Here is a 14,268-nt window from a genome sequence, read left to right as displayed (position 1 = left end):
CAGGAGGATGTAGGGGACTTCTGCTGACTGGGGCTTCCAAGGGAGGTTTTGCTCTTCTGGACCTAGCTGACAAGGAGACTTGTCCCTCTGCCCCCTTCTCATCTCTTCCAGCCTAGAAAGTGAGGGTGGTGTGTCTGGAGGTGCTGCAGCCATCCTGAAGCAGGATACAGGGAGATGTCAAGCGAGGGTGACGGCTCTCCAAAAACAATATGACGACAAGCCTTGCTATCTTCTATACTGTTTCATCAACCTGCCACGTCACGTAACCATCTGTGCACCTACTCAAGCGGCGCTAACACGGGTTTACTATATACTAACACTCCACCAAACACTACGGAAGGCAGAAGAACCCCAGTCACAACCCCTGGCTCATGCAGCTTTCAGCCTAAACTGGGGAAACCCGAGGACAGATGAGCAGAGCATTACTAAGTATTAGACAGTTACGATCGGAACCACCGGAGGAGTTCAGAGAAGAAGTGCACAGATGCACACTCGGAGTGAAAATTGTCAGCTAACACTCGAAAGTAAATCTTCAATGGAAGGATGAGGAGGAGAGGAGACACTTAGAGCAGGAAGGAATAACAGGAGCACAAGCAGAGAGCTTAGAAGAGCCAGGAGAAGACACACAAGTCAGACATCGCCCGCACCCCCCGGGCCCGCCCTGACCATCAGCATTTTGTGCAGGTCCTCCTCGAAGGCGTCGATGTTGCAGTCGGTCTTCTCCAGCTGGTCTAGGACCTCGTGCAGCATGAACTGGTAGTACTGCTTCATCAGGAGGCCGCCCTTCAGCACCTCCTTACACTCTCGCACCAGCTGCAAGACAGCAGGCACAGTTCGACCGTCACACACATGCTACCAGACGACCAGCTGGTTCTCACACAGTTCCCGCGCAAATTCTCAAAAAACTCAGAAGTGAGCAGTGCCTCTGAGAACCCTAAAATACTTTCCAGATTCTTTGTCCATTCGTTCACAGTGAAAATAAAAGTATTTAATATCACAGCGAGAGTACACAAAGAAAATATATACGCAGGAAACTGATATGCTAAAATGTATTCTTCTACAAATAAAAGTTTTACAGAAACTAAATTCTACAGAAAAAGATTTATTTTTCTTCTAGCTCACATTATGAGACAAGGGATATAAGACAAAAAAAAGTTCCTCATGAGACTGGTCCTTTTTAACAACAACAACAACAAAACATTAATAAAGATTCAAATGTACTCACATACCACAGAGCCCGGGGGCCTTTGTAATAATTTAGCACAGTTAACTACTGTGATTTGTGGCTTTTACCATCAAAAAAACTGTATCATCATAAAAACAAACAAAAAAAAAACCACCTAAGATAAATCTGATGGAATTAAATAGAAGTGGTGGGGGGTGGGGGTGGCGCAAGGTGGGGAATTTTAAAGAAAACAAAAGGATGAGTAAAACCCACTGCCACCATGTGCAGGCCCCGGGAGGCACTGTGAGAACGGAGGTGAGACGGAATGACAGGACCTGTACAGTCCTTCCGTTAATAACACGCTGGGCACGTTCCCCCAAATTCTAACCAGCAGGGGCTGTGGGACTAGATCACAGTTAACATTAGCCTTAAGATGCATTAATCAAGACACAAAAGGAACCACAGCGTTGCTACAGGGAAAGTAAACTGGTGCAAACTTACCAGAATCCAAAAATGTGTGACTCACTAGTTAGTTTTCACAGTTTATACTCAAACAGTAATCAGAGATCCAGGCTAAAACTGGCCCACAAATATACTTATCACAATATCATTGAGAACAATGAAGATCAGGTACACTGGTGCGCTAATGCGGTAGGGCACCAGGGCAGTCATTTACAGCCTCATTTCTGAACAACGTGTATGGTGAAAACTCATATTCTTTTCTTTTTAAAATCATTACATGTGTAGAAAGCATGTACATATAGAAAAACAAATGGAGAGAAATATACCAAAATGTTATAGCAGTTACCTCTGAATAGCAGAATAAGAGGATAGCTTTCATTTTTCTCTGTACTTTTGAAATTTTCTGTACTTTTCAGATTTTCTAAAATAAACATGGATTGCTTTATAACAAGATCCCCTTAAAAATGTTTTTAAAATAATTACTCACAATAGGGGAGAAACGGTTAGAAATAAATCTATTAAAAAGTATTAACGTAATTTCTGTTACAGATGTCACTTAGGTGCTTTACAACTCAATCTGAAATCATTATAGTCACAATTTCTATTTTATTTTTACTCTAATAATGCTACACTGGGCTTCCCAGGTGGTTCAGCAGTAAAGAACCCGTCTGCCAGTGCAGGAGACACAGGTTTGATCCATGGATTGGGAAGATCCCCTGGAGGAGGAAAGGGCAACCCACTCCAGTATTCTTGCCTGGGAAATCCCAGGGAAAGAGAGCCTGGCCGGCTACAGTCCATGGGGTTGCAAAAGATCTGACATGACCTAGCAACTGAGTAGCAACAAAGCTACATCAATCCAAGTATTGGTTTTTTACTTTCCAAAATGTTTTCACATAAATGACTGTTTAATCCTCATAACAGACCCATTAGTAAAAGGTCAACTCCCCCGTCTCACCTGGTTACATTCCCTAAGTTTGTATTTGTTCCGTGGGGAGGGGAGGTAAGGTATTTTTACCAAACGTCCTAAGTAACTGCTGTGATATGGAGGATAAGTGAAAAGAACGGCCCATGTGGACCGTAGCCAGTGACCAGAACCAAGACGGTGAGAAGGAAATAGCGCAAAGGAGGACACAGAGCTCGGGCCGGTGCTGGGTGGGAAGAGAGGTGATGAGCTGCAGGGCCGGCCTCCAGTCCTATCAGCCACCGGGAACAGACCACGCCAGGGCCTGTTCTGTACGTCTCGCCCCGCCTGTCCTTCAATCGTCCCCGCTGCCCGTCTGACCTTCAGGGCCAGTGAGCTCCCAGACCTAACTCCTGGGGATGGACCATCGCAGGCCACACACACACAAAATCAAATCCAATGTGGCTATTTCATATAATGAATGTCAATATGGGAACATCGTGAGGCATCAATATAAACGCTCAGTCTGGTAGATACAACTGCTTCCAGCCATTCCTCTATTACCTGTGGAGCAGCAAACTCCATGCAAACCCCACCCAAATTAATAGTAACTGAGAAAGCAGAAGCTGCCATTACTGCTTAAACTGTACCAGTGCCTAAGCAAGCAAAATGTCCACACTCCCCCTCCCTGCATACCTCACACCTTCACCTGTCTACACAAAGCTTCAAAAAGAACAAAATGATAAATTAAAGAATTGAAAGTCTCTCTTATGAATGAATTTTAAGTTTCCAGTCTTCAAAGACTGATGGGATGAGGACACAGAGGGTCATACCAGCGTGGGCAACCCTTTTAGAATGAGGAAGTGGAAGACAGAAAGGGTGGAACCACCACCTCATTTTTAAAGACTGCATGGAAAAAGAACATTTTAAATTACCCAACAGAGAGCAGCTGAGAAACACTAACATACACTAATTTTCACTATTTGCAACAATTAGAGGAGGAAAATCCTAAAAAGAAAAATTTGAGTCTATAGAAAAAATATAGTAAGAACTCGGCATTTTCTGAAAGTCCTTGAGACAAACCTGCTTAATACTCAAGAGGGATGGCTCTCCAGCGGGCCTCTGTTCCAGCCTTAACTTGAGACATTCGTGAATGACGTTCAGAAGGACTCGACAGAGGACCAGGAAGGCAGGCTCGAAGGAGGGTAAATCCATGGACCTCAGCTCCTCCCAGGACACGGTGCTGCACTTCTGCTCCGAGGAAGGCGGCGTCCTGGACAACTGCACATAATCTGAACCCCACATGGGATCTGGAAATCCAGAAAACTGCAACGCAAATGCAACAAAGCGTGAGACAGCATCCAGGAGAACTTCCTAACGCTGCACTCACAAACTACTGCTCTCTCAAATTCGCTGACAAACCAATAAAACCGTAATTTTACAGGAGAGATAATCTTTAGAATAATTCACCATTTTCAACACAGAGCGAAAAAGCTCTGGGAGTATTAGAAAACAGTAACAAGAACTAACGCAGGAGACCTAAGAGGCACGGGTTCGACCCCTGGATCCCTGGAGGAGGGCAGGGCAATCCACTCCAGTATTCTTGCCTGGAGAATCCCATGGACGAGGAGCCTGGTGAGCTGTGGTCCATAGGGTCGCAAAGAGTCGGATACAACTGAAGAAATTTAGCACACACACACACGAGAACTAAAAATAAAATTGTGTAACACCTTTATCAAAAAAGCAAAGTAGAAAAAGAATCAAGCTCATCTTTTTCATCACACATTTTTTATCGTACTTAACTGGAGCATTTAGTTCTGAGGTTATACACAGTATTATTTACAACTATCTCTAGACTGAGAAAACCAGAGAATTGTTAAATTTGAGAGAAGATTACAAAACCAGATAGCCATTTGTGAAACATAAAAACTGTGGGTTTGATCAAGTCTTTTGTCCATCTGTTCTCCTGAGTTACATCAAAGGCTAAAAAAAAATCATAAAATGAACCTGGTCGGTCCCACTCAGAATCTGTCTGTCTTCTGTTTCCTAGGAATCCTGCTGTTGCTCACCGTTCATACAGTTACCCATCAGATTCCTCACGCTCTCCCCCTGAAACTGCAGATCTAAAGCTCTCCCAGTGTTCTTAAACCTCTGGCAACACCATCCTTGCCTTCTCCTTTTATTGAGAAAACTGAAGCCATCAAAATTCGAAAATCTCAACTTTTCTTCAACTTATAATATCACTAATTACAGCTACTCCTCTTAACTGGTCTCCCAACTCACATTCTTTTATTGTCCACACATATTTTTGCATTTAAATTAATACATACTTTTAGTTTCCCGTAACAGGCAACAATTTCTAAAATAGCTGCATAATTTAAAAAAATGATAACTTGTGATAAATGTGGTCAGGGTTAAGACATGTCTGTGTGAACGCTTTTGGCGGTATAAATGCTCGTTTCTTCTGGTGTGGACAATGACATCAGATAAAATGTTTATTTAGAGCTCTACAAAACTCGGCAAACTTTCTAGGATAAAATTCTGAAGAACAGTCTTGGCGTTCTCTGTAGTTCCAGCCTGCTGATTCATCTGCTTCAGGCTCACTGGGAAGGGACAATCCCTCCTTCTCAACAACTGTAAGACAGTCCGGAGATCCAGCGGCCAGGCCCACCCAGCTCGAGGAGACGCATTCCTGCTGGCGCTGCCTGCTGCACCAACCCATCCAGAGAGGAAGAGACGTTACAAAGCTCCTGATCATGGAAAAGGGAACGGCGGTTTTAACGAGGGAGACTGAGGTGAAGAATCAGAAAAGCTGACACTGATTTAATAATGCAGGACACAGGAGAGAACGGCAAAAATACTCCTAATGCAAATCTCACTAAACTCCTCTGGGGGAAAAAAAAAACCCAACCAACCAAGATTCCTTAAATAAAATCCTCGAAGGCAGTGAAAATAGGAGGAATGATGTTAAAATCTGAATATACAAATTAGAAATAATTTAGAAATTAACTGCAGAAATGACCACTACAACCTAGGGCAAAAGAAGGAACAGAAATTTTGAGTGACAAGTAAGACACCTGGAGGGCAGATCTAGAAGCTGTAACACAAGAAAAATGGGAGTTCCAGAAAGAATGAAAGGAAGAGGTGGATGAGAGATTTCTGCAGAGTCAAGCTATCCCTGATTTGTGAGGAAAAAGGAAAACACCCTCTGAATAGGGAAGAACTCGAGTATAACTCATTTACCTTCTCTAAAAAACTACCCGAGGAAGAAAAGGAGATTGGAGTCAAATCAAAAGTGGTAAGAATGGATGCCCAAGGAAGTGAGAAGCCGTGAATCTAAAAGAGAGAAGGTATAGGACAGATACAACTCCATGAAGGTAACTCGGCTAAGGACTCCAATTCAAGTATTAGCAAGGAATACTGGAAACTGCAAAAAAATTTAAAAGCATATATATATATAAGGGAAAACTTGGATCTTAAAATTCCCAATTGTAATAAAACACGGGGAGGGGAAAGGGCAGCGAGGTACAAGAACACCCTAAACCCTCTCCTATTTCTCTGTTTCCCGAAAGTTCTGAAAACAAACATCATGTTTAAAAATGAACAACAGAAAAGGATCATGTTGGAATCCAACACACAGTTACTGTAAGCTGAGAGAGGAGGGGCAGAAGAACCCTACAGGCCATGACAGGAGCCAGAGAGACAAGCCCACCAAACACGTGAGACAGGCCCGACTCCCAAACGACGGGCGTGTGCAAAGCGGGGACGAGCACGCCACGTGGACAGGGCCGGTGCTGACAGACCTCCCGGGATTTCAAGGAAAACAAAGAATCCAGATTTTCACGTGACTTTTTTTTTTTTTAAACACTGGCCACCAAGTCAAAAAAACATTTAAAGGGACTTCCCTGGTGGTCCAGGAGTTAAGAATCTGCCTTGCAATCCAAGGGATGCAGGTTCGATTCCTGGTCGGGGAACTAATCCCACATCCCACGGGGCAACTAAGCCTGAGTACTGCAACCTTGGGCCAGTGCGCTCTGGAACCTGCAGGCCGCGGCCAGAGGGTCCGTGCACCACAAGGACAGGCCCCATAGGAAACAGCGAAGACTCCCCATGCAGCAGCTAAGGCCCGAATCCACCAGATACACAAGCGTTAGGAAAAACATTTAAGGTGCTGTGTGGAACCAAGCGTAACTTGGGGAGGCAGTACACAGTAACAGTGAGGAGCAGGGAGTGCTGGTTTCACACCTCGACTCTACCGCTTACTGGTCTTGCAACCTTGACCAAGTTACTTGACCAACCCCCCTCTATAAAACGAGTATTCAAGACCAGCTACTAGTCTAGTCACTGTCAGCACAGATTCAGTTCTCCACTACAAGCTGGTGAGTTCTGTTCTTTCATCTTACATCGAGTTTGATTCAGCTGGCTCATGTCGGTCAAAAATAATACACCTCAACTTCCTATTCTGTCCCATGTAAGTGTGCTTCCTTTAAGAAAACAAAACAAAAAACCTATAGGCAAATAAGCAAGCATGTGCTTATTATCTTTCCAGTTATTCAATTAGAAAATTCATGTATGTGGGTGGAAATTGGTACAGCCACCATGGAAAACAGTATGGAGGTTTCTCAAAAAAACTAAAATAGAATCACCTTACAACCCAGAAATTCCACTCCTGGGTATATATCCAGAAACAAAAACACTAATTTGAAAAGACGTTTCTTTTCTGTTCTCTAGTCGCTGAGTCGTGTTTGACTCTTTTGCTACCCCATGGACAGTAGCTCGCCAGATTCCTCTGCTCATGGGATTCTTCAAGCAAGAATACTGGAGTGGGTTGCCACTTCCTTCTCCAGGGTATCTTCCTGACTCAGGGATCTAACCCACATCTCCTATATATTGGCAGGTGGATTCTTTACTGCTAAGCTACCAGGGAAGCAATTTGAAAAGACACACACGCTCCAATGTTCACAGCAGCATTATTTACAATTGCCGAGACACAGAAGCAATGTAAGTGTCCATCAACAGGTGAATGGATGAAGAAGATGTGCTACATATATACAAGAGAATACTTGTTGCTATTGTTCAGTCACTAAGTCGTGTGTGATTCTGCGACCCCATGGACTGCAGCCCACCAGGCTCCCCTGTCCTCCCAGAATAGCATCCAGCCATAAAAAGAGAATGAAATCTTGCCATTTGCAGCAACACGAATGGACATGGAGGGTATTATTCTAAGTGAAATAGTCAGACAGAGAAAGACACACAGTGTACGATGTCACATAAAAGAATCTAAAACATACAAGAAACTAGTGAATGTAACAAAAAAAAGCAGACTTGCAGATACAGAAAACCACCCACACAGTGGTTACCAGTGGGGAGGATGAGGCGGGAGGGGCGACGTGGGGGAAGGGATGGAGAGATATAAATTACTTTGTATAAAATAAATAAGCTATGAGGCTACGTTGTACAACACAGGGAATACAGACAGTATTTTATAAATGGAGCATAACCTTCAAACACTGAAAACCACTACACTGTACCTGCGCAACAGATAATATATACATCAGCTATTCTTCAATAAAAAACAATCTCCTCCACATACTGTAAAAAAATAAATAAAAGTCAGAAAAAATAAGAATAAAAAGCTTTTTTTCAAAGCAAGTATACTCCAATAAAAATTATTTTAAAAATGGGTTAGGGCAGCTTTTCTTCAAAAGTTCCTGTAACTTTACTAACAAAGTCAGACAGGTGATGATTACAACAAATAAAAAATTAGCTATGACAACAGTTTTACTGAACACTGACCTTGGAGATGGGCTACGGGAGTACTGTAGTCTACTTAGGGTGTTTCCAAAGGGCTGACTCTCAGCTGCACTGGGGCTGGTCTGGATTCATATAAAGTTCACTCGAGGTTAAGAATATCAGTGCGTATGTCCTACCATGAGAGAGTCTGACCTGCCCTCTAGCCCAGAAGGGCAAAGGCAAGTGTTTTTAAAAGCTCCTGAGGTAATGCTGCTGTGTAGCCAGGCTTAGAAGCCATTGGCACAGTTTAAAGTCCGGTATCCCCAAATCCTGGGTGTGAAGCCCTCCCACAATCTACAGCTTCTGTGCTTTGGGGCAACTTAGCCCCCCATCTCCTTCTCTGAAAAATAACACCACCATTTCATTTGGTTGTTGTATCTAGCACATGGTAAGACTCAATAAATGATAATAGCTTATATATATCCTAGTTTCTAGTTAAAGAGTTGGACTTCCCTACTGGCTCAGTCGGTAAAGAATCTGCCTGCAATGCAGAAGACCCAGTTTCGATCCTTGGGTCGGGAAGATCCCCTGGAGGAGGAAACGGCAACCCATTCCAGTATTCTTGCTTGCAGAATCCCATGGACAGAGAAGCCTGGTGGGCTACAGACCACGGGTTTGCAAAGAGTTGAACACGACTGAGTGACTAACACTTCCCTAGTTTCTACAGTCTTCTGCCCATTCTGAATATAAAAGAAAACCTCTTCAGGGTTTCTTGTGCTTATGGGGAAAAAAGAACATAATTATAGCCAGATCCAAAAGATAAACAATATTTCATTGGTCACTAAGCTTATAATAATTACATGATCCATTCCTAATACAAAAAAGTAATAAAGTAACCAAAAATCTTCCTGGAATTTGGAGTAATATGCATGGTTATACACAGTCAAAGTCAGCTACTTTTTTTTGTACATTACATTAAAATATAGTTTTTCATTTTAAGTTTCATAAGGTAGAACAAAAACAGAGGAGCATAAAATAACTGTATCACAGTCTAGAGCTTAGACATTTTATAGGTGTTCACAAATTAAATGCACAGAACCCAGAGAGTTATATAAGCGAGAGTTATATAACACAAAGAATGAACTTTATAGTAAACATCAGCTAGGACACCAGGGGACCCCAGGACAGACTGAGATCACTGTATTACAAATGCATGCTATAACCGCACTGGAGAATGTGAAGAGAAAGGTGCTCACCTAACTGTAGAAAACTACATTCCATCTACATGCTCTGAGGCTAAAGACACAGAGAACTGTGCGTACAGTTAAACACTACTCTAGTTGGTAAATTTAGTCCTTGGAGGGGTCCTGGTTAGCAATTCTAAGACTACCTTAATGTCAACTAGGCTTGCACAAACATAATAAATCCACTGCAGTAATGGGAGCCAGGCTTCTCACTGCAAGAGAAGTTACAATAAGGCACGGGCAGAAGCAGTGGAGCCGGATCAGCACCTGAGACTTCAGTACGAACTCATGTTCACTTTTAACAGACAGGCAGAAAGACACATATGGAAGTAACTACAGATCTGTGTGTGTATACATGGATTAGAAGATAGATCTATATTTTTTAACTCGATCACTGACAGCGCCTAGAAGCAATGATACCCCAGTAGTAATGAACACATCTGGGGCCCAGGGCTCCGTTCCTAAATACCATTCTCCAATAAAAGGAAGAAGAGCTCCTTAGAGAAAAGGCTGATTTCAGGACTGGAACAGGGAAAATACAAGATGATGCCAAAAAGCAAGAAACTGCTCAAAAGCAAAACCACACACACAAAAAGGAGGAGCAAGTATGACAAGGATACAGAAGCCGCTTGAAGGAGCTCCAATGGCCAAAGCAGGAACAACCTGAGCAAGACAGTAAGCAGCAATACCACTGAACTACAACCCGAAGTAGAAAACCAAGATTTATGCGTCCATACTGAGGTAAATACATAATTGAAAAGACGGGACAGGAGAGGCAAACCTGCTTTACAGAAGAGTTCCAAGTATACACGCCCATACTCCCCACTCCTGGAGGCGGAGCTCAATTCCCGTCCCCTTGAGTGTGGCTTGCACTTAGTGACCTACTTCCAAAGAACAGAGCGTGGAGAGGGAAAACTGGTCACTTGTGGAAGAACCTGCAGACCCACGTGAACCAAGCAGTCAAGGTCGACATCAGCACGAGGGCACTTCACCTTTGTGATGCTCATACAGAAGCCCGTTACACACAGAAGCTCATCCAGTCTAATCGTGAGAAAACATCAGACAGACCCAAATTCGAGAGTATCCTACAAGCCATCCAGGTCATGAAAAATAAGGAACGTCGAGAAACTGCCACAGATCAGAAGAGACTAAGAGGACCCATTGACTAAATGCGGTGGGGTGGCCTTGACTGGATCCTGGAACAAGCAAGGGACATTAGCAGAAGAACAAAAACACGAATAATGTCTGTAACTTAGTTAACGGCATTTTGCGCCAATGTTAGTATATTAATTTTGAGAAGTGGACCAGAGTTGATGACGATGTCAATATCAGAGGAAACTGGATGAAGAGCATATGAAAATTGTGTACTATCTTTGTAAGTTCCCTAAAAATCTGAAAGTATTCATGATTACAAGTGTACTAAAAAAAAAAAAATGCAATTGCATGTGGGTAGTTTTGAAATGAAGGATCAATCTTTTATATATGTTTACATAGTCTCTTGTTTTACTCTTTAAGCTAAAACTGAATTATAAACAACATAACAAAACCTACAGCTAGAGTAGCTGTAGGAAAGGCTACCTAGGAACTACTGGACTGAGACGATTCCTATTAATTTTTAAGGAAAGCTGGGACAGATACTCTACAAGCAGCATCTGATGGAGAAGGAGCAGAAATCGGAGGCTAAAAAATCTCTACCGTGAAAGGACAGCAGCACACACTGCTATGAAGCGGCCATCAGGACATGTATTCCTAAGACTCGAGATCAACCACACTTAGATTAGAGCAGCTTCCACTGCAGCAAAGAAGGGGAATTAAGTAGGACTGCGATCCTGGGATGGGCTAAATATCAAGAAAAAAGGAAAACCAGGACACAAACGAGTAAGCATGAGAAAGAACCAGGTTCATCTCTAGGTCCACAAGCAAAGTGGGGGGGGCGGGGACGTTTTCTCTCATTTTTGACTCTGACGTTATGTTGTCCTTGCTGCCAGGAATAAAATTTTAGCTGGCCTTGTTAGTTCAGTTACTTAGATTTTCCTAAGTTTTATTTGAAGGCCTGAAGCTCATTTACGGCACTTTCTCTGAATAATTATTTTCGAGATTGAAACAACTGTCTTAAAAACTGAACTTCAGAAATGAACTCATTTGTTAACCAGAGACTGCATATGTAATTAGAAACATGTCCTGAGAAAATGAATTTATGGAACTGGGGAGCTACAGGGGCTTCCCAGGTGGCTCAGCAATAAAGAATCTGTCTGACAATGCAGGAGATGCAAGAGATGCAGGTTCAATCTCTGGGTGGGGAAGGGCTCCTGGAGTAGGAAATGGCAACCCACTCCAGTATTCTTGCCTGGGAAATCCCGTGGACAGAGGGGCCTGGTGGGCTACAGTCCCTGGGATCGCCAAAGAGTTAGACAGGACTGAGCAACTGAGCCTCAACAGCACAACAGGGAGCTGCAACGTTACTTGATCTTTAACAAACCATTAAGGCTATTTATGATATCCGTTTTATTAAAACAATTTGCAAATAGATTTTTTAGTATCACTAGTTACATTTTTTAAACTTAAGGATACTGAAATATGTTTCTTTTTAGGGAAAGCTGTTTTATAAATAAAGCATGTTTACAAGCCAATGAGAATTAAATATTAGATGCTATTTACAAACACAAGTTGCAAATAACTTAATCATGAGAAATAAAAATACAGTCATATACGAGAACAATCAAATATCATAATTCTTCTTTTCTACAGAATCCTTCAGCTGTATTCATCACTATTATCACATAAGCCATAGAAACCGTGCAGAGCAGAAGACACGTACTGGGCGCGGTCTGCAGTGCCAGTCAGACAAGACGTTTCTAACAATTAGAATGAAAACAAAACTGTCCTCAAACCTAAAAGGTCATCCATTGCTTAAAACGTATGCCCTTAAAAATGTACGATTATTTGAAAGAGATTAAAAGCTAAAATTAAAAAATGCTTACTCCTTGGAAGGAAAGTTATGACCAACCTAGACAGCATATTAAAAAGCAGAGACATTACTCTGCCAACAAAGGCCTGTCTAGTCAAGGCTATGGTTTTTCCAGTGGTCATGTATGGATGTAAGAGTTGGACTGTGAAGAAAGCTGAGCACCAAAGAATTGATGCTTTTGAACTGTGGTGTTGGAGAAGACTCTTGAGAGTTCCTTGGACTGCAAGGACATCCAACCAGTCCATCCTAAAGGAGATCAGTCCTGGGTGTTCATTGGAAGGAATGATGTTGAAGCTGAAACTCCAATACTTTGGCCACTTGATGTGAAGAGCTGACTCATTTGAAAAGACTCTGATGCTGGGAAAGATTGAGGGCAGGAGGAGAAGGGGACGACAGAGGATGAGATGGTTAGATGGCATCACCAACTCAATGGACATGAGTTTGGGTAAACTCCGCGAGTTGGTGATGGACAGGGAGGCCTGGCGTGCTGAGATTCATGGGGTCGCAAAGAGTGGGACACGACTGAGCAACTGAACTGAACTGAACTGAAAAGCTAAAAATACACTTAAAAAGTAAAAATATAGACTTGTCTAGCCCCTACTACCGTACAGTCAGCTTCAAGAGGGAAAAATGTTAACAAAACTTCTAAAAAACAATAGTTTATATTTAATTTCTATAGCATTTTACTATTTACACAAATATCTTTTTAAGCCTCACAACAACCCTGTGAGGTAGGAAAGTATTATTATATCCATTTTACAGACGTGAAGACTTGGGATCAGGAAGATTAAGTCATTTACAAAGTTGTGTAGCGAGAAAGCGTTGCATCAAGAAATGGAATCCAGTTATTTGATTTTAAAACTGTGGCTCTTTCCCAGACATACTTCATAAAAAAACTAAAACAAACCCAGAAGGGGAGTGTACATATTCATATATATACATAAATGTACACTTCCTTTATGGAAATTATGTCCCTGAAATAGGAATAAAAATAAAGTTTTACTTTCCCATTGAGTTCATTATCATTTTGGAGACTTATCTTTTATCAGTTTGGATTAATCTCCAACACAGAATTTTAGCTCTTGGTTATTTCCTCTTTCATTATTTGACAAACACAACATTTTATAAACCAAAATTTAAAACAAGAGGTGTTTCTGTACTTCATTTCTTTTTGAAAAGCAAACGATCCCAAATAATTCTAATAAACATCTTTAATTCATACACTTTGATTTTGTATGTATCTCTTTTCTGTAATAAAGATAACCTTTTCATTCAGTTAAGTCTCAACTGGTCACACCAAAGGCATACAACTTAGAATTCAAAACTATGAGCTACCCACTACTGTCTTTTTTCAATAAGTGTTCTAACAGAAAATGCACTCATTCACAATCTTTTTCTTGTTCCAACGCATCTAAGTGATGCAAAGCTGTGCCAGAAGCAGCAGGGATTCAATGCCACAGAGGTTCCAGGGCAGGGAGGAAGACAGTCTGCGGGCAGGAACGCAAAGCAGTTTTAAGAAGCCCCAACACGCCGCTCTGAGCCCCCCACCATGAACCCTTCTCTCCTATGAGCGCTAATGAATCCAAGGGGAGGTAATAATGCCAGGACTTTTTCACTGATATCACTTCAAAAATAGTGCTTCATGAAAAAAAGATTAATCGGGTTTCCCTGGTGGCTCAGTGGCGAGGAAATTGCTTGCCAACGCAGAAGACACAGGTTTCATCCATGGTCTGGGAAGATCGCACAGGCTGCAGGGCGACTAAGCCCGTGTGCCACAGGTACTAAGCCTGTGCTC

General features: G+C 42.2%; 1 protein-coding gene across 6 annotated transcripts in view; it reads right to left on the bottom strand.

The window, feature by feature from the left end:
* Positions 1 to 14,268, bottom strand: part of MAP3K4 (mitogen-activated protein kinase kinase kinase 4) — a 105,095-nt gene that overhangs the window by 42,017 nt on the left and 48,810 nt on the right. For all 6 annotated transcript variants that reach the window (XR_015133417.1, XR_015133418.1, XM_086318604.1 and 3 more), the window contains exons 4-5: positions 3,612 to 3,854; positions 667 to 813 (exon numbers count right to left, since the gene is read on the bottom strand). Coding sequence is in view for 4 of the 6 variants with exons in the window: in XM_086318604.1 (XP_086174730.1) it covers positions 667 to 813; positions 3,612 to 3,854 (390 nt within the window). In the remaining 2 variants the exon portion in view is untranslated. The remainder of the gene's footprint in view (positions 1 to 666; positions 814 to 3,611; positions 3,855 to 14,268) is intronic.

The sequence above is a fragment of the Bos grunniens genome, chromosome 9 (assembly GCF_055505025.1).
Source record: "Bos grunniens cultivar Pamir isolate PY7600 chromosome 9, Bosgru_T2T1.0, whole genome shotgun sequence".
NCBI classification, from domain to species: Eukaryota; Metazoa; Chordata; class Mammalia; order Artiodactyla; family Bovidae; genus Bos; species Bos grunniens.
Note: the sequence above shows the minus strand (reverse complement) of the source record. Positions and strands in the feature narration are given on the sequence as shown.